General features: G+C 48.1%; 1 protein-coding gene across 8 annotated transcripts in view; it reads left to right on the top strand.

Moving 5' to 3' along the window:
- The window catches only part of LOC147448193 (endoribonuclease Dicer homolog 4-like), a 191,411-nt gene that overhangs the window by 19,851 nt on the left and 150,559 nt on the right, over positions 1 to 21,001 (top strand). For all 8 annotated transcript variants that reach the window (XM_086524071.1, XM_086524069.1, XM_086524064.1 and 5 more), the window contains exon 2: positions 20,798 to 20,975. In XM_086524071.1, coding sequence (XP_086380197.1) covers positions 20,798 to 20,975 — 178 coding nt within the window. The remainder of the gene's footprint in view (positions 1 to 20,797; positions 20,976 to 21,001) is intronic.

Raw genomic sequence — 21,001 nt, forward strand, 5'->3', positions numbered from 1 at the left:
GGACGCAGAGTCTAAGAGTGAAACCCTAACCACTCTCTTGTACTTTGAATTGATTAATACATAAAGAAATATTGAAAGGGGCGCCAGTCTTTGGGGCCAATATCTCTAGGCACGGAACTCCGTCGGGCCAGTGCAAATCTATTGTGAACTGTGAACTGTTTTGAAGTGGTTATTTGGTGCTGTCGTGATTGATTCTTGACTTGGAGTGTCCAAGTCTGTTACACGAGCAATTGCTACCTCGCGAATAGTATTGCTGTGAAAAGTGTGCTCGGAGGTAAGGGTGCTCGGAGGTCTTTCCAATGGTTCCATGTCGAAAGTGGATGCACGCTACATGGAATGCAAATGTAGAAGAGGGTTAGGGATCTTGTCTCCAACTCCTTGCATATCCGTATATGAGGCAAGTAGATCTTGGTACTCAAGATCTAGATCTTTGCGTATTTGATGCCGATGATGACATTATGTCTTAAGGGTATCCAAGACATAGCGATGAAGACGGGAGTGCGCCCGATGCGCGATGGACTAAGGGTGGGAGGTGTCTAATTAGTCCGGGGAAACAGGTAATAAGTCCAGGGTTGGGGCTCGAAACCTCTTTGAGAAAAAAAATTTGAGAGGTTCCTTGGGTTAATGATTCCTCCCTTGGGTTTGCGAAACCGAAGCATGTCTAGATCTTTGATACCCTTGTGAGGTGCAATGAAAGGGTTTAAGGATTTTAGCGCAGATCTAGTACTTCGCACAAACACAAGGCTATTTTACTTCACTTGAGAAACTGAACTGAACAAAATGAGCGAGAGAGGAGTGATGACACCGTATGTCTGGTCGCAACCACCCTCAAGGGGGCCCCCCTTGCTTTGTTGCCAGGGCAAGTACTTGCTTTGATTACTTGCACAAATGCTGATACGATGGCTAAATGCTGAAGGTTGAATGTTGTGGAAAACGCTAGGGCTGAATTTGATGCAGAGAACGCTAAGGCTGAATTTGATGCAAAGTCTAAATCTGATGCAAAATGCTAGGGCTGATATGATGTTGAGGTTGAATCTGATGCAAAACGCTAGGGCTGATCTGATGCTATAGGCTGAAAATGATGGTGTTGAACTGTCGGTGCTGAGGGTACGGATGATGATGGAGGTGTTGGAGATGGAAACGCTAGTGGGTGCTGAGGTGCTATGGGCGTTGGATGCCCCTGTGGGTATTGGGTTCTTTTGTCTTAAAAATTGAAGGCCAAGTGACTCTTTTATAGGTCTTTTTGCCATTTCCCTTACCTACTTTTAATAAATGTCATGTCCAAGTTACTTATTAGTAAATGACTTAAGTGACTGTCCACATGCTTATATGCTTAAGTGACAGTACTCTGCGAGTGAGGGTATGCAACTACGACCTACCTGATCATGCACGTCCTTCTAGAGGCTCGCAAAATGTCACACGAGCTAACTAAGACATTAAATGCAATGTGCACATGAGACATATTCATGATTGCTCATATGTGTGTATGTCCTTTGTGTCCCCTATGTCGCTCAAGCTAGCCAGGCTTTCATCTACAATCTGCAATTAATATATTGGAAAGAAGATGGACATTTATTTCTATGGAACATGAAAGAAAGTGGTTATCTTTGATCATGAATCATATGTTATCTTTTGAGCACCACATAGGCAACGCCACATGGCAATGCCATATGCATAGTGCCACATGAGCTGTTCACATGGGCATTGCAGCGAGCTAGTCCACATGGGCAGTACCACATGAGCACCTCATGGCCTTTTGGCTTAAGCTGCCTCTCACTCTCTTGATTTGTCAACTCCTCTTCATGTACTCATATCACTTCATTTACTCTAAAATCATGGCACTGCATGACGCACGGTGATCTTACACACGAAGAGGGCATTGCCAACAGATATCAATCCTTGGAAGGGCATTCCTTTGCTAGGCTCCACACAAACTTGCATGGGCTATGTCTGTGGGGCTCTTTACTCTTTCCTATGGGATTGGCTTTTGCTTCAAGCATAGTTGCAAGAGATGTAGATGCACCTGTTGAAGTTGACTCATTTTACAATTGCCTCCCCTATGCATGTATACTACGCTAGGGCGTATGACCTTGCTTGTTGGGCTGAGTTTTATCCCCTACCTTGTTCTTGTACACCCTCCATGCGAACTTTTGGGCACACTGTGCTGGTCGACAAGAAGAGTGCTAGCTTTATGAAGGTTGCAAGGTAAACATCGACAAGAAGTACCTAGATGCGCACTCGCAATCATTCAATGCTCCTTTCCCTAGGATGCATAGCCTTGAACACCTACCAATTATATTTCTTTTGGGTTACCACCAAAGTATGTATCTCATACACTACGGCATTATGTGAACACATCTTTTGTTTCACACCTAGCCAGATGGTGGGTACCTCCTTACTATGGCAATTCCATTGTCAATCCACATATACAGCTTGTTTTTGCAGCTCAAAGCAAGTTGAAGATCAGTTCTGGACGAGTAGATACCATAACAAAGATAGGTAATTTTCTCATTGCTTCAAGTAGCCTTTGAATTTTCATCTTAGCGGCAACATACGAGTTGATGCTCCAACTTGAGGCGAAGGACCTCACCTATGTCTCTCGGTTGTACATTATTTATCACCCGGTATGTGATTCTTCCTTTGAGAGATATATGTTATATACATAGCACGTAGATGTCCCCGCTATAAAGGATCAAGACTGTGTTTTGTTCCCATGGTTCCAAGCGGTAACAATCTTGGACTCTTGAAAGTAAGCTTTTTTTGCGCAATCCATAGAATGTTTGGGGTATACACTATTGGTGCCATTCTACATCGGAATGGTAGGCCCATAGCCTTTGAAGGCTATAAGCTAGATCAAGTAGCCTCTGAAGGCTACCTCTTATACCCGATCAAGTGGAAACATAGATCTAATTTAGGTGCAACTTGGGAGGTGGTGAGGCCGTTGAAGAGTCTATGAAATTATCACAAATGGGAGCACTCAACAATATCAAATAAACTCTAATAAATAGATATTATCATTTATCATTATACACGGGGGGAGAGAGAGAGAGAGAGAGAGAGAGAGAGAGAGAGAGAGAGAGAGAGAGAGAGAGAGAGAGAGAGAGAGAGAGAGAGAGAGAGAGAGAGAGAGAGAGAGAGAGAGAGGGAGTACTAGGACCAGAGGATTGGCTGGTCCCCCCCCTCCCCCCTCTCAAAGACTATCTTTCTTAATGGGGAGAAACCATCATACAAGAACATGAACCGGGCGTATTTCCACTCTGTTCTAAATCTTAGACCTGACGGAAGTCGGAAACCTTTGCTCCCTTATCTTAGGGAAAAAGCTAATCTCAGGATCCTCTGTGCCCTACTTAGAATCCTGGAGAACCAAGGCTCTCATCTTTGGAACACACTATTCAGTACCCGGGCATGGCATTCCTAGAAATCTATTCTGACTCTATACCCAGAGTCCTGTCGAGTAGAAATCTTATCATCAACTCTTTTATCCCGGACACGAAGTCCCTCCTCGGAAATCTCTACTCCTTGATCCAAACTTGAGAGTCTATAACTCTCAGATCTGTGGATCTACTCACAATCTTAGCTTTGGGCTGGTCTGGCTTTGCGCTTTTCTCTTGTAGAGGCACTTACCTTCGTCTGCTCCTACTCCTTTGTGCGAAGGAAGAACATCTGCAAACAAACACTCATAGATCAAACCAACAAATCATGAAAAGAATCACCTATGAAGACTCGAAACGTGGAAAGCAACTCGTTTGAAGAGAACTCTGTGTTTAGGACCTTCCCTTCTAGATCTACACACCGGAAAGGTGTACGCTTGTAGCGTGGATAGTGTGTCGTGCTCTCTACAGTGGGTGCTCCTCAGTGCAATGTGCGTGACATCTCACTTAAACACCATGAAAACACAGGAAACAATAGATAACAACAAATCAACACAGAGACGCAGCTGCAGATCAGAACATATGGACTCGACTATCTGAAAGAAATCAATACAGACTCTGGCGTGGCAACATACTCAGCTCCAACCCAGAACTCACGGGTACAATGGGGGTGTCGAGGCTTAGATGTGCAGGGATGGTGCAGACGTGTTGTGTATAGACTCTCTACTCTAGACAACGACGCTGGACCATATATGAAGAAGATCATGTGTATGACCCAACAACTACTACTTATATATACAACCATAAAGAGCCACCAACGGCTTATAAATATCAGCCATCTAAGTCTATCTCCAAACTGAGTGGTGGTGGTGACCTGGCCACGATGTCCACTAGATCACCGTCCCTATCCCTGCGAGGTGTCACTGCCCAGCCCAGAGAGTCCGTCCAATGTGAACCAGACCAGACCAACTGTACTAACTGTGTGTCCTATGAAAGTGACTGTAGCCTGCTACAGGTTGCCCGCCACAAGACCGCTCACTGTCTCGGTGAGAGGGTATCACAGGTGGTGAGAAGGGTACCACAAGTGGTGAGAAGGGTACCACAAGTGGTGAGAAGGGTGTGGGGAGGCAGGAGTATAGACGGGAGCAGTAGGGAGAGTTACCTGGGAGAGAGAGACCGCCTCAGTAAAATAGAAGTGGGCGTACTAAGAACAGCGGAGCTCTCGACGGTCTCTGGCACTGTAGAGACGGGGACGGAGATAGAAGAAGGACGTCGTGGAGGATGTGTCACCTGAGTCTGGCTCTCTGAAAATGGCAGAGGTCGTAGTGTCTCTGCCGTATCTTTTACCACTTTGACTCTTTTCTTTTGTTTCCTCTTTTGATCATCTGTGCCAAGAGACTTTCTTTTTGCTTGCGATGACAATGCTGCATCCTCATCCAATTCAAGAGGGTTGATGTGGATGTTTATCATCCAAGCCAACAATGGCGCAACAAAACATTGGAAGCTAGATTGAGGTGACTGCACTTGTGCTCTAAACCTTTTCGCCCTGGTCTGCAATGATGCAAAGAGGATTTGATGAAACCCACAATGTATGTTCTTGATTAAACAGTAAAGACCATCACATTGTGGGAATGTGGTAGGTACTTCGCATTTCCCCTTTGGTCCTTGAGCATCCCTCACTAAAAAATAATATCTGAATACTGCTAAGAGAGCTTTGTGATGCTGCAGATTCGGATGATCCGGTTTCAACAATGCCTTGCATGCCTGTATGGTAGCAGCTTTGGAGAGCTTTGAATATGACCTAGTACTCGGCTGCAAGGAGGGAAAGTTGGTCATCCCCATTGCATGTCCTAGACGCGCCGCTGTCAAAGCGTGTCGATTGACTTTGGGAAAATTTTTCAGCATTTCGTGAATCATGCCGACATGTATGTCATCAAGAAAGACAACTTCAGCTAGTGATGTTACACCCAAGTTGTCCAATTGGTCATGTAAGAGAACATCTGTAAGAGATGGCTTGGGCTGTTGTATGTGAAAATTGAGGGAAAATTTTGTTTTGTGTTTTGTTTTATCAGGCTTGGCAATTTCATGAGTGATCAGGTGACTCATTACTTTCCTTTTCCCTTTTGGATCCTTCTCCTGTGCACTTGAGCTACCACTGTCTGAGCCGCTACCACTGTCTGAGCTTGAGCTGGAATCTGTATCTAATGCCGAGGCCTTGTAACTTTCGTCAGATGGAGCACTGGACGTCATATCCGTGACCCCATGGCTGTTAGGATCTGATTCCGCTTCAGTTTCATAATTGGCCTGCCTGTGTGGTTGAGGCCTTTTCCTCAGCAACAGTTTTTTGCCTCCTGCCATAGCCACCTGATTGACGACTATCTGTAAACACTGTAGCAATAATTTTTCAAAACCCCAAAAGCTTATAGCAGTGAGCTCACTGCACACTAGATTCTGTTAGGCCCACAAGAGCATACATAAAAAAACATCCCCAAGATTATACATACATTAGTACATCATCGTATGTCCCATGCAACAATTGCAATTCTGTATACAGCATAATCCCGATTTCTGTGCTGCTGAAAGCTGAAAGCTGGTATCTTGAAAATCTAACTGAGAGCAGGTGAATTTCTATGGCGAGTACGCGAGCGCAGTATTGACGGATTGTGTGCAGAGAGCCGAGTTGATCGTGCCAAGCACTGCGAGCGTGCAAGTAGACTCGTTTAAGGTTTGGTCGAGGGGTGATGGTTGGATAGGGCGAGAGGGGAGAGGCGAAGGTGGGTAGGGGGCGAGGAGTAGATAGGGGCGAGGGCTGGGTATAGGGGATGAGGGGTTAGGGGGCCAGAGGTAGATAGGGGGGCGAGGGGTAGATAAGGGGCGAGGGCTGGTGAGGGGGGGCGAGGGGTGGATAAGGGGCGAGGGCTGGTGAGGGGTAGATAAGGGGCGAGGGGTGGTTAGGGGGGGCGAGGGGTGGGGACTAGGGGCGAGTGGTGGAGACTAGGGACGAGGGGTGGTTAGGGGGGGGCGAGGGGTTTAGCACCTGCAACAGGTCTCTCTTTTAAGGGGGAGAGGAGAGAGCGAACCCCGAGAGGGGGAGCTCAGTTGTGAATCGGATCAAAAGGTTATGAGAGAAAGGGTGGCACCTGCTATCTAACTCATGAGGAGCCTCAGCCTAGCTAGGAGGAGGAGGAGAAGGACGAAAGGAAGGGGGACACGGGGGGATGGCCTTAGAATAGAGCCAGTAGTAGAGTGTAGTGTAGGAGTGTGGCCTGGTGAATGGGGGGCGAGGGGTAGATAAGGGGCGCGAGGGGTGGGTAGGGGGGGCCGAGGGGTTTAGCACCTGCTGCAGGTCTATCTCTTTTAAGGGGGAGAGGAGAGCGAACCTCGAGAGGGGGAGCTCAGTTGTGAATCAGATGAAAAGGTTACAAAGGAAAGGGTGGCACATGCTATCTACCTCATAAGGAGCCTCAGCCTAGCTAGGAGGAGGAGGAGGAGAAGGAAGAAAGGGAAGGGGGCATGGGGGGATGACCGCAAAATAGAGCCAGTAGTAGAGTGTAGTGTAGGAGTGTGGCCTGGAAGAAGGATGAATTGAAGAAGGGCCAACAAGTTACTGCTCTGAGCTCTCTCCTCTTCTTGAGTAGGCTAGGGGTGTCTGTCTTCGTGTGTGAGTGAGGCAATAGAGATAGAGAGCCATAGAGATAGAGATACATAGAGATACAGATAGAGACACAGAGACAGAAACAAGAGGATGACGATCCAATCTATGAGTGAATTCAAATAATTAAAAGAACAAGCTGGATCATAGTTGGACTCCAAAAACCAAATTATATCAATGAGATAAGAGCAAAATGGATGCACGTAGTAAAAGTAGGAGAATTTTAGAGATAACACTGATTACAACTGAGATGAAAACTGACATGAGGAAGACTTGAGAAGAGGGAAAAATGGAAAGGAATTTTAGAGATAACACTGATTACAACTGAGATGAGAACTGACATGAGGAAGACTTAAGAAGAGGAAAAAATGAAAAGCTGGAGAGAGCTGAGGAGGGGACAGTCATATGGTTGTTGGTGGGAGGGATAACATCACCAGATTTCTAAAGAGTCAGGGCAAGTGATAGCACTTGATTCTGGATCCATTTACCAACGGCAAGGGAACACCTTCCAGAGTGACTAACTGGACAGCCCCTTGTGGCAAAATCTCTTGTACCATGAATGGCCCTTGCCAGGCTGGGACCACCAGCTTCTTAGCTTTTTTCAGATATTTAGCGTGATAGAGTAGCACTAGTGTCCCTTGCGTTATTTTTGGCTTTCTGAGATGGCGATCATGCCACGATTTGCCACGAAGTTGCTCGGCTTGCAGAGCATGTGACGCTAACATCTTGCTTTCTTCTAACTTAGAGAGACGAGAGAGGTTTGCGGAAGCAATCCCCGCTGTGACGCGAACGCTTTCCACTCTTGCTAGCTTGAGTTGAACTCGTATGGTGCAAGTGCTTCTAGAACGAAAGCTAGCTGGAATGGGGTGTGGTTAGTGGTTGCTTTGAAGGAGATGCGATAAGCCCAGACTGTGCCGAGGATAGCTTGAGCCCAAGAAGTTGGATGCAGGTGACAAGCTTTCCTGAGAAGTGCGAGTAGCACTTTGTTAGTGCTCTCGGCTTGCCCATTTGCTCTGGGATAGTAAGAGCAAGATTTGCGATGAAAAATCTTGTAGTTCGTGAGGAGTGTGGAGATTAGGTGGTTGACGAAATGACTACCCGACTTACTGGTGATGTCCAGAGGGCACCCAAACTTGCAAAAAATATTTTCATTCAAAAATTTTGCGATAATGGTTGTTGTACAGTCGATGGTAGCCACTATCTCGGCCTACTTTGTTGCACAATCCGTCGCTACCAGGAGATACTTACGATTGCCGGGTTGAGCAGGTGGAGCAATTGGACCAACAAAGTCCAAGCCCCATCGCTCAAAGGCAACCATGCCATAGATACCTGCAAAAGGCGATTGGATTGCTTGCTAGGCTTGGGCGCACATCGTTGACAGACATCACAAATTTCGACATGAGCAATAGCATCTCTGAATAGATAGGGCCACCACAAGCCTGTTTGTAAGATTTTTTGCGCCGTGATGTGACCAGGGTAATGTGAGCAATAGCATCTCTGAATAGATAGGGCCACCACAAGCCTGTTTGTAAGATTTTTTGCGCCGTGATGTGACCAGGGTAATGGCCACCTGTAGGACCACTGTGTGCATCTTCCAGAATGTGGTCCACTTCATGAGGGGAGACGCACCTGCGCAGCACACTATCTGGCCCAGATTTGTAGAGCTGTCCGCCAATCAAAGAGAAGGGTCTAGACTTCAGCAAGAGTCTTCTTTTTTGCAAGGGAGAAGCATTCTTAGGATATAGGCGAGTAGAGAGTAGATGTAACACATTGCCATACTATTCCGGGGTCGTGTCGACCTTAAAGAGATGACTATTCGGAAATTCATCATCAACCCCAGTATCTGGCTCACCTGTGTGTATGCGAGAGAGGTGGTCGGCCATGACGTGCCGCTTGCTTGGACGGAGAACTACGTCAAAATCAAATTCCTGGAATATCAATAGCCACGTCTAGACTCTTCCTACAACTTGGGGTTTATTCAGAAGATAGCGCAGCGCATGATGATCCGTGATGATAGTGAAGTGAATCCCTAACAAGTAATGACGAAACTTTTGTAAAGAATACACCATAGCCAAACCTTCCCTTTCTGTGGTGTTGTAGTTGCGCTCAGCCTCTGTGAGTAGGCGACTGGCATAGTGGACTGGGCGATCTAGGTTGAACTCCTTGCTGGGTTGAGTCAAAACCGCGCCGGCCGCAAATTGACTAGCATCAGTATGGACATGAAAAGGAGTGGACCAATCAGGAGCAACTAAAATAGGTGCCTCATTTAGGCGCTTTTTGAGATGGGCAAAAGCTTGGGATTCAGCTGTGGACCACTGAAAGGGTACAACAGCACTAGTCAGGTGAGTCAAGGGTTGGGCAACCTCTGCATACATGCGAATGAACCTCCGATGATAGCTTGTATGGCCTACAAAGCTTTGAACACCTTTGGATTAAGTGGAGGGGTAATCTTAAAATGGCCACTATTTTGCAAAAATCCATTCAGCCGGACGAGCTCGGTCCCCCTGCGTAGCACCCTCGCCCTCACCTCCTCGCGTAGCCCTCCCTGCCCGCCCCCCTGCGCAGCCCACCCTGCCCGCCCCCCTGCGTAGCCAGCCCCCTGCCCGCCCCTTGCGCAGTCCACCCTGCCCGCCTGCTGTCACTCTCTCGCTGCCCAACCCCGCCCCGCCCCGCCCCCCCCGCTGCCCGCTGCCCGCTTCCCCCCCAGCCACCTTGCCCCCCTTGCCCCCCCCCCCCCCCCCGCCACTTTCTTCGCGCTCTGCCTTTTTTCTCGAAGGTTTCCTTCAACTGGCTTTGGCAGTGCTGATTTTTTGGACAGTGCTCGTCACGGTTTGTTGCAGTGAAATTACTCTATCCACTTCTCCGACACAGCAGTAGATACAGATGGAGGCTCCAGCTCCGCCACAGAGGGACTCTTCCGAAGCCTCCTCACCCGACCCCGCTGAGCCCACCATTCGACTTGCTCTTTCACCGACAGAGCAAGCGAGCCTAGCTGCAGAGGTAGAGCACTTGTAGGCGACTTCTGTCATCTACAAGATTCTAGGCACCGGACCCAGCAGAGGAGAGCTGTGTGACCTTCTCCAGGCCCGCCTTCTCGCAGAGGTGGGCAAGATCTTGGACGTACAGACACTCGGATGAGGCTATTATTAGATCGAGTTTGAGACCTCCGAGATGGCGTCCAAGGTCATCGCCATGTGTCCATTGACCATCCGAGCAGCTCGAGCCCACTTTCGACAGTGGAGACGTGGTTTTGACCCTACTTTGAATGTTCTGGTAGAGGAGGCAGACATCCCCATCTCCGTCTGCTTTCCTGGTTTGCGGAGGGCGTACTTACCACTTTTGTCCAGGATATGCTTAGCGATTGGGACTGTCGTGGAGACCTCGCCTCATTTGTCGATAGATGGGCCATCTCGCGAAGGCCTGTCCATGGAGGAGGCCTTGACCTACACCACAGACTCAGCCCCAGCCTGCAAGGGTTGGCCCGCAGCCACAGGCAGAGACAGAGCGCACTCATGCAGAGCCACCTTTGAGCCTGGGGCTCCAACGGAGGAGGAATGGCAGCACGTCCGTGGTCGACGACTGCAGGGGCCACAACGACAGTCTGGCACTCAGAGCGGTCCTCAGGCGCCTGCCCAGCAGCAGTGGGTTTCCACGGGGAACCGTTTTGGTTCTCTTGAGCAGGATGAGGTCCTTGCTCCAGCCCCCACCTGAGCTTCACCCTTGACAGCCCCCCCCCCCCCCCCCCCCCCCCCCCCCCCCCCCCCCCCCCCCCCCCTAGAGTTCCCCCCCCTCCATCCTCCTCCCCCTCGCCTCCTGCTCCTGCCGCCTCTTTCCCCCGCCCCTCTACCTCTGCCGCTCCCCCCCGCCCCTCTTCTCCACCTCTTCCCCCTGCTCCTACTCCCCCCCCTCCCGCTCCAGTTCCACAATCGTCCCAGGGGGCAGGGCCATCTCCGGCTGCTAGGAGATCTCTTGGCAGCGCCTTTGCCACGAGTCGCTTGGCGAGAGAGGGACAACCTTTCTTGCGACCCCCTCTATAGGTACAGACGTCTCCCTTTGCAGCTATCCCTCGTGGTTTGACGAGCATCGACATCCGGCACCGATGGGACTTCTTTGACTACGACTTTACTCGTTTTCTCGGTGACCCCTCAGCTGACCATGAGGCAGCGTGCTTCAGGGTCCATGTTCTGTTCCTTGCAGCTAGGGGGACAGAGGCCTTGGACTCAACGGTTGGTGTCTCTTTTCCCCTTTGTGGCAGAGACCCGACTGAGTGGACTTTCGACTCATTGTTGGGGTGGTTGCACAGACAGGTCCTAGAGTTCTCTCACCACATGGAGAACTAGGAGTTACAGACATGCTTCAGACTTTGTGGCCATTGGCCAAGTTTGCGGTGACCACTCCAGATACAACAGGATGTAGACACATTGTGGTTTACTTCTTTGCCGATACACAGTGCTTGCCATGCTATGTACACATTCATGAGGACTCCTGGACAGAGGAGGTTGCTTTACGTACGGCTCGCTCTACTTGGGCTTGGGCCAGATACTCGTTGCAGTCACGCCTATCTAGAGGACGCTCGGATGCGGATTACTCCCTATCCAAGCGAGCCTCGAAAATAGCACGTTTAGCTGCTGCGGCAGGCCGTAGCATCTGTTCTCTCTCGCTCCCCATGGGGATCGTCTCATGGAACGTGCAGGGACTTGGTGGGCCCCAGTTTCAGCGTAAGCGGGGCCGACTGCGTCAGGAGCTTCAGTGCTGCCTTGTGAGAGGAGAGATTGATCTCCTTATGCTACAGGAGCACCATCTGTGTGAGAGCCGCATTAGACGTTGTGGTCAGCTCTTGCGTGGACGATATGATACTTTTTGGTCAGCTGCTTTTGGACCTGGAGGCATCCAGGGTGGGGTATGTATGACTATTGCGGATTCTTTGCAGCAGGCCATTGTGGGCAGAGGGATTATAGTGCCAGGCAGGGCTCAGTGGATCACTATGCAGGTTCAGGGTTGCCTTGTGGGCTTCCTGAACATCTATGCGCCCAATGTGGCGAGTGCACGAGCAGAGTTTTGGTCACAGATAGTTGAGTCTCTGCCGCACGCAGAACACTGGTGCATAGGGGGGGACTTCAACATGTTGGAGGACCCTTCTGACAGGATTGGTGGTAGCCATGCTACTGTGCATGGAGTTGAGCTGGTAGCTTGGGAGAGGTTTTGTATGACTCTGAGGGTCTCGGATGTGTGGCAACACCCTAGTTTAGTGAGGCCCCTAGACAACCTAGCCTTCTCTCGTTCGGACCGCAGAGTGGGAGGAGTGAATCTATCGCGGATAGATCGCTTCTACACTAGTGACCGTTTTAGTGACTTGGGTGGGACAGTTGGCATTCTGGCAGGGACTTCCTTCTCGGACCATGCACCAGTGATCCTCACAGTGGCAGACAAGCAGAGGAGGGTCTTGCTGGACTTTGCACTCAGAGAGAGAGTTGAGGCTCTCTGGACAGAGAGCTTGGACATGAAGGATTTTCCTGCTGACAGAGTGGCCTCAGGACTAGCTCAGATTAGTCGTTTCTTTCTCCAGGAGTCTTTGGCTCGCCTGGCTGCAGCGAGAGAGGAGGAGCAGTGTCTCAAACGGGGCATTGCTTCGTTGCAGAGGATGTAGGAGTAGCATCCAGACAGTCCTTGGTTGGAGGAGCAGCTACAGCAGGCTCGCCAGGAGCTTGTTAGCATAGAGGAGCGGCGACATGAGTTTGCTTTCCATCGACAAACATCTCAGTGGACACAGGTGGGCGACAAAGTGACTGGTGCTTTCTTCGAGGCAGTGGGACCTCGGCATTGCACACTTCCATGACGGGAGTGGAACCTTCCTAGGCTTGACGTGCATCCTCGAAGTCCTCATGCAAACATTCTTTGATAAGGCTTAAAGCATCCATGTCCGAAGTTTCCATGGTCTCAGGACTAGCTCAGATTAGTCGTTTCTTTCTCGAGGAGTCTTGGGCTCGCCTGGCTGCAGCGAGAGAGGAGGAGCAACGTCTCAAACGGGGCATTGCTTCGTTGCTGTCATTGATTGCAGCACTATCAAGAAAATGATTATTTACAAACTCAAATAAGTCGTTTTAAAACGGAAAAAAAGTGAAAGAAAGGAAGTCATGAGGCTCTCAATGAAACGACTCATTTACAAACTAAAAAATTGCATTAAAAAAAATTGTATTCTTTTCTCCTTGTTCTCTGAGGCATGTTTTAACATGCCAACAAGATTTCGTTGTTTGCATTGCCTTTGGAAATATGTATTATGCTTGTGGTCATCACTCATTACTCTTCCGAGTAGAGGACGGAAATTTACTTGCACCGACAAAAGGCCAGCTCTAGCTATGGGTTTTACAACGAGGAGCGGCGACATGAGTTTGCTTTCCATCAACAGGCATCTCAGTGGACACAGGTGGGTGACAGAGCGACTGGTGCTTTCTTCGAGGCAGTGGGACCTCGGCATTGCGCACTTCCATGACGGGAGCGGAACCTTCCTAGGCTTGACGTGCATGCTCGAAGTCCTCATGCAAACATTCTTTGATAAGGCTTAAAGCATCCATGTCCGAAGTTTCCATGGCTTTCCGACGCTTGTATATACACTACTAAGTCGAATCCATGTGAAGCTCTCTCACACACACACACACACACACACACTTTTTTTTTTTTGTAAATCTGCTTTGATTACTTTACAAGTGGGAAACCTCAAAACGAGGAAAACCCACGAAAAGAAAGGGATACAAAAATCTGAGCACTATAAGGCTCCGAAAGCTAGAAATAGTCAAAGTAAATCCTGTAGGCATCAAGAGTGATGTCTCCAACATCATGAGCAAAATGTAGTGCTTCACCAAGAGATGATTTGAAATAGTGGAAGGGGTCAACATAGGTGCCGTGGAACATTAAGGAGTTTCTATGGTGCCTGATAGTCCACAGGGTCCAAAATCTGACCCAAGTGAAGAACACGGCAAACTGAGAATGCGATGGCCGAAGCACTCCAAAAAGCCAAGAGCGTCTATGAAAAGAGCCGGAAGGAAAACGCAGCCGAAGAGCAGTCGACACTTGCCGAATGAAGGCTCGGGAGTAGTGACAACGCCATAGCAAGTGAGGCACGGTCTCCTCAGCTTCAAGGCATCTGGGGCAGTGGGGAGGTGCAATATGCCGAGTATGCAACACACTGCCAACAGGTAGAGCTCCCACCAAGCAGCGCCACGAGAAAACCCGTTCCTTCAAAGGTAGATGACTCTGCCAAATACGAGATATTGTGTGTTGCCACCACAAGGATGACTCGGAGAGCAACCACAACCGATTACCATGATGCACAATCCATATATCAGACTGAAGGATGGCATATACACTGCCAGCTGAGATGCAGTCCAATCTAGTCGTAGCCAGATTCCAATCAGAGAAGCGAGAGTCCACATCCAAAGGAGGAATGGGTGAGTAATCAACAAGCATCCTTTGAATTCTTCGCCAAAGAGAAGAATAGTGAGGACCCAACCGAAAGCGGGACACTGCATCAACGAACGAAATAACATAACCCGAGCCATCCAACACCTGATGCACCTGACAGATTCCTTTTTGGGCAAAAAAATATGCTTGGCGAGGAGACTGCTGAACCAAAGTGAGAGCGAAGGCCCTGCTCCAATGCAGAGTCTTCAAACGAAGAGAATTACCTGCAGCTGATGGTCAACCATTCCAAGCCAAATGCGAAGTGACAACTTTCCAATCAACAATGAGAGAAGAAGTAAAGGGACATCCAGGAATGTGTCCTTCAAGCTTCTCAAAAACAACATCCCAATAAGTCGGTTGCCAATGACCAAAAGCTGGGGTGACAATGTGCGTACACAAATGTGTGACCATGAGAGTCCAGGGTTGCTGCTGCTCTACCAAGACAGGCAATAGCATAGCTTTCTGGGCCAAAAGATGACGTCGCAAGTCCAAAATATTTAACCCTCCAAGCCGCTTGGGAGAACACAGCTTGTCCATAGAGAGAAGCCGAAGACCCTTCTTGGTAGACGAGGTCCGCCAAAAATGCTCTAAAATATTGGACATGAGGGACTGCAAGCGCAACCGAGGCCAGGATAACAAAGCAAGTAAAACTGCACATAAGCCACAAGGATGCATTGGACAATCCTGAGACGTACATGAAGTGGCCACGTGGACAGTTTCCAATAATTTAACTTGGAATGTAGACGTTGGAGCACCCAATCTAGTTTTTGCATAGCCGATACATTCCAACCCAACGGATAACCCAAATGACGAACCAAAACATGTGGAGGAACAATCTCCCCAGGCCATAATATCCGATGCCAGCCACACTCCTTCAGAGGCAATAGCTTGGATTTACTAAAGTTAACTTTGAGACCCGCCGCCAATCCAAACAAGTCAAGAGTATGCATAATTTGCTGTACATCCTCATAGTGGTTACGAGGCATAAACAAAGAGTCATCCGCATAAGCCTGACCAGCAAATTGCCGTCCCGAAGGTAAAGACAGGCCATGTAGCCTGCCACTGGAAGTCAAGGAATCCAAATACATAAACAAGGGGTGAGTGGCAATCTCATAGAGCATAGCACTCAAAGGGCAGCCCTGTCTCACCGACCGTCCCAAAGGCCAAGATTCTGTAAGAGATCCATCCAACAAGCCCGCAGAAGTGCTATGTGCATACAAGAACAGCACGACACGGGATATCCTAGGCCCAAATCCCAAGTGTTGCATGGTGCCCGCAATATAATCCCAAAGCACAGTATCAAAGGCCTTTTCAATGTCAACCTGCATGACCAATACATCATGTCGAGTGTGTTTTGCATATTCCATACCAATGATGACATTCGCGAGGTTATCAATAATTTGACGTCGTGGAATGAAGCCGTATTGAGATTGATGCAATCCTTCATGCAAAAAGCACTTTAGTCGCTAGCATTTTGGCCATTAATTTATATACCACAGGCATAAGTGTAATAGGCCGCCAATGAGAGAATTCTTCGCACAATGTATGCTTAGGTATCAGCTTGAGCAAACCTTCTTTCCAAGAGGAGGGCAATTCCTGCTGTTCCGAAGCTGTATTCATCATGAACAACAGAGGCATCTTCAAATAATCCCAGAAGGACAAGAAAAATTCCACAGAGAGGCCATCCCAACTAGGAGCCCTCCATCGACCCAAATCAAGCAAGCTGGCATGCAATTCCGGCTCAGTGAAAACAGCCTCCAAGTCTTGAGCCTGCCGCATTGAGAGGATGGGAGTAACATGGGATAGAAACATGCGACGCGCTCGACAAGCAGTGCTCGTGGGAGAAGAAGGGGCCTCAAAAATCTTGCCATAATGAGAATGTAAGGCGAGTGCTAGCTCTTGTAAAGTAGAGGTCCATTCCCCTGACGGTAATTTAACTCTTCGTATAGCTTGAGACTGCCTGGAGTGATGCAAATGCCGGAAAAATTGTTTAGAAGAACAACCTTTATCTGCAAGAGCTTGTTGTCGAGCTCGAGTTTTCCATTCGGCCAATTTCCTCTCATCATTGTGCCGTAACACAGCGCGAGGAGAAAACAACTCAGTCGCTTGAGTGTCAGTAAGAGAAGAATGATTCGCCAAGTGCATTAGTCTGCTACAAGCATCCTTCGCCTGAGTAACCTGTTCCCTGAATTGTGCCAAAATAATCCCTACCATAATCCTGGATAACACATTGAACACGCATGACAAAGCGGAACCAGGCTATGTCCATAACAACATACATCTGGGAGATCAAAGGCGGGATGATATCCACAATCATAGCCCGAAAAGGCTCATGCTTGAGATAAGTATTATTGATATGCAATAGCCTCTTCTTGGGCAGGCGATCATTGGCATCAAAAGAGCCAAAACGAAGCTTCAAGCATACAGGAAAATGATCTGAAAGACACATAGCATAATCAATCTTCAACTCGCATACAAAGCTATCATATGGTTGCATGTGAAAAAGATACCAGCGATCAAGCCGAGTGCGATACATAAATTGAGCATTATGTTGAAAAGTGAATCCTGGATCAGTAGCATGCGATAGGGGCCACAAGTCAAGTCCATTACATGTCATCATAAATTGATCCCACGATTGCCGTTCCGTATGAAGCATGTGAGAATGCCCAGTAGTATTATCTGCATGGTTAGGTGCATTATTAAGGTCCCCACAAAGAAATGCATTAGAACGCCAATAATAAGAGGAGATAGCGCTCCACAACCGTGCCCTATCTGCAGAAGCTATGTATGCATATAAGCCTCCAAATTCAAAAACTTCTCCATTAACAATACATTGGATGACCATCCATCTCTCAGCTGGGTCATTAAAAACCAAGGTCGGGAGGAGTTCGTGTCGAACAAGTATAAGCACACCAGAATAGCCGGCCGAGCCTACATAAGCTATCCAGTAGCCTGCAAGGTAAGAGGTCTGTCCTGCAAATTGATGCTGGTTATACTCCTGAAGAACCACAATATCTGCTTGACATGTATGTACATAGTGCCAGGTTAACCGCCACTTGTCGTGATTGCATAACCCACGCACATTATAGGAGATACACTTCAAAGAACTATATTCTGATATGGTATATACAGTGGGCTAGGAAATGAGAAAATGGGGAAAAACTCAAGTACCAGTGCCCATCGATACATCCTCCCCGGCTGCAATCACCTGAGGAGGTGGGTCAAGACCTGGACTTGGAAGATTGAAAGTAAAAGCACCTTGTGATGAAGAGGCTTCGCCTGTAACAACTTCCTTATAAGAACGGACCACCTTGTCCCAGGCTTCAGCCAAAGACGTGTTGTCATTACAAGGGAGCTTTTTTTGAGCAACATTCTTAAAAGGGCATAATTACGAGAAGATGCCGAAATACGGGCTGTAGCAGCTTTAACTGGTTTCTTGGGCAACATCCAAGCTTGGGACGTTGAAGCCGGTTCTTTGCCTTTGTCTTTAATATTCGGAGAGGCAGAAAGTGTAGACAATTGGAGTCGTTTCCCCTTGCCTTTATTCACCCCGGCTGTTGGAGAGGAGGTTGAAACACCTTTGGTTTGAACGTCAGCAGAAGATTTCAAAGTTGAGTGGGGTTGAGGAGTAGGAACAGCTGAAGGCGGTGGTTGCAGGTTGGGTTCTGGACATTCGGACTACATATGGCCGAATTTGCCACATCGGAAACAAGAGCTTGCAAACTTGCCCCACTTAAGCTTAAATGGACGCTTGCCAACCACTGCATCCCTAGAATCGATGGAAATACCTCCTGGTGTGGGGATATCTGTGTCCCACAGAATACAAAAACGGTTTGTATTTGCGTCCAGCTTCGGAGGGCAAATGACTTTGCCCAATTGAGCAGTGAGCAAAGGAAGGAAGTGACGCCAGGTGCGAGGAAAACCGACCACCTCAACCCAAACGGGACACTTGTGACGAATGAGACTTTGATAGTCCTTGGTGAGAGCCCAGGGCAGTACATGAGTCATCTGCATATTGAAGAAAAGAGGAGACATTTCAAGCAAAGCGTCCCGAGCATCCATGTCGGGCAACAAGACTTCATAGAACCCGCGCGCGCCGAAGTAAACCCCTCGGACTGCTTGCCGTTTGAGCATGAAATCAACCCATTGGTCTACATCCTGAGCCGTAGGCATTCTTCCCGGGAAAAAAAGAATCACCGCGTTGAGCGCATATTGAGCAACGGGATCCATAAGCTCCTGTATAGGAATGCACACTTCCATGTCAGGAGTGGATCCTTCCCAGGCTTGACGAGCATCCTCGAAATCCTCATGCAAACATACTTTGATAAGGCTTAAAGCATCCATATCTGAAGATTCCATGGCCTTCCGACGCTTGTATATACACTGCTTGGCCGAATCCATGTGAAACTCCCAAACACACACAGTCTTTTTTTTTTTTTTGAGTTTTTGGATATTTGACTGCTATTAACACCGACAGACACACACAAGCTGGCTGTATAGGAACCTGCTGCTTGAAAACTTTAATCAAACTGAAAAACCTAAAGACGTACAGAACCTGCGTCGGAAGCAAGCTGTCAAGGCAAAGCCTGAACTGTGGATGGCGCAGCGACGAGGGAGGCCGCAGGGATTCTCTGGTGGGACACCGCGCGTATACCCAAGCTGCCAGTTCCGAGACCTTCACGCTTTGCTCTTCCACTGTGAACCCCTAACTCGCTACTGCTTGACTGTGAAACCCTATCTTGCTGTTGAAACCCTAACACGGCTGTCCGACTGTCAAGGCGCTAGCACAGCAGACGTCAATCCACACACGCGCGCGCGCGCGCACACACCCACACACCCACACAACGTGCTGCTGCCCAGCTGGTCACGGGAACAGTCTGTTCGCCTCTGTTTTAGGGTTCGCGAAGAACTGTTGGCGTTGTTTTTAGGGTTCGCGACAGCAACTGCTGCTCGCCTCTGTGTTTTAGGGTTCGAGCAGGTGTTGCTGACACACACAAACCTGCGTGCGGCTCACAGACCATGCACAGGGACCTGCCCGCTACACACCTTCACACACACCTTGCACACTACACACACACACACACACACACACACACACACACACACACATACACTTTTTTTGTAAAGGAGCCTCAAAAATCTTGCCATAATGAGAGTGTAGGGTTAGTGCCAGCTCTCGGAAAGTGGAGGTCCACTCCCCTGACGGTAATTTAACTCTCCATATAGCTTGAGACTGCCTGGAGTGATGCAAATGCTGGAAGAATTGTTTAGAAGCACATCCTTTATCTGCAAAATCCTATTGACGAGACGAGTCTGCCATTTGGCCAATTTCCTCTCATCATTGTGCCGTAACATAGCGCGAGTAGAAAGCAACTCAGTCATTTGAGTGGCAATGAGAGAAGCATGATTAGCCAAGTGCATTAATCTGGTACAAGCATCCTTTGCCGGATTAACCTGTTCCCTTAATTGTGACAAATAATCCCTGCCATAATCTTGGATAACACATTGAACACGCATAACAAAGCGGAACCATGCTATGTCCATATCAACATACATTTGGGAGATCAAAGGCGGAATGATATCCACAATCATAGCGCTCATGCTTGAGATAAGCATTATTGACATGCAAAAGTCTCTTCTTGGGTAGGCAGTCATCGACATCAAAAGCGCCAAAACTAAGTTTCAAGCATATGGGAAAATGATCCGAGAGACACATAGCATAATCAATCCTCATCTCGCATACAAAGTTATCATACTGTTGCATGTGAAAAAGATACCAGCGATCCAGCCGAGCGCAATACATAGATTGAGCATTATGCTAAAAAGTGAATCTTGGATCAGCTACATGCAAAAAGGACCAGAAATCAAGCCCATTATAGGTCGACATAAATTGTTCCCATGATTGCCATTCCATATGAAGCATGTGAGAATGGCCTGTAGTATTATCTGCAAGGTTTGGTGCGTTATTAAAATCCCCGCAGAGAAAGGCATTGGAACGCCAACAATAAGAGGAGATATCACTCCACAATTGTGCCCTATCTGCAGAAGATGTGTATGCATATGATCCTCCAAATTCGAAAACTTCCCCTCATTTCTTTTATGCGTCCCTCGACTAAGTGAAATGTAAATCTTGTATGATAGCCATTTATACTTTTCCTGAGCTGTGTGAAAGTACACAAAGGATAATAGTCTATCTATCTACTGTAGTGCTATTCTAAGAAAGCTTTGTCACGAGTGAAGAGTCTTGTGTCATAGTTGGAGAGTTGAACTTCTATAGGCACATCAATCTGAGAAGTAAATGTGTTGTCTTGTGCAGTTATCAACGGGAACTTCTCATGAAAGCAAGAGAACGGAACATTATAGTCTGTCTTGAAACAGGTTGTGGAAAAACTCTCATAGCAGCTATGCTTTTGAAGGAGCTATCATGCAAGTTCTCTTCATCAACGCCATTCATTGCCATATTTCTTGTGCCAACAGTGATACTTGTACAGCAGGTTCGACAGATTGTCTTGTGGCTGCT

This window comes from Adiantum capillus-veneris, chromosome 11 (genome assembly GCF_014529385.1).
Source record: "Adiantum capillus-veneris isolate H3 chromosome 11, ASM1452938v2, whole genome shotgun sequence".
NCBI classification, from domain to species: domain Eukaryota; kingdom Viridiplantae; phylum Streptophyta; class Polypodiopsida; order Polypodiales; family Pteridaceae; genus Adiantum; species Adiantum capillus-veneris.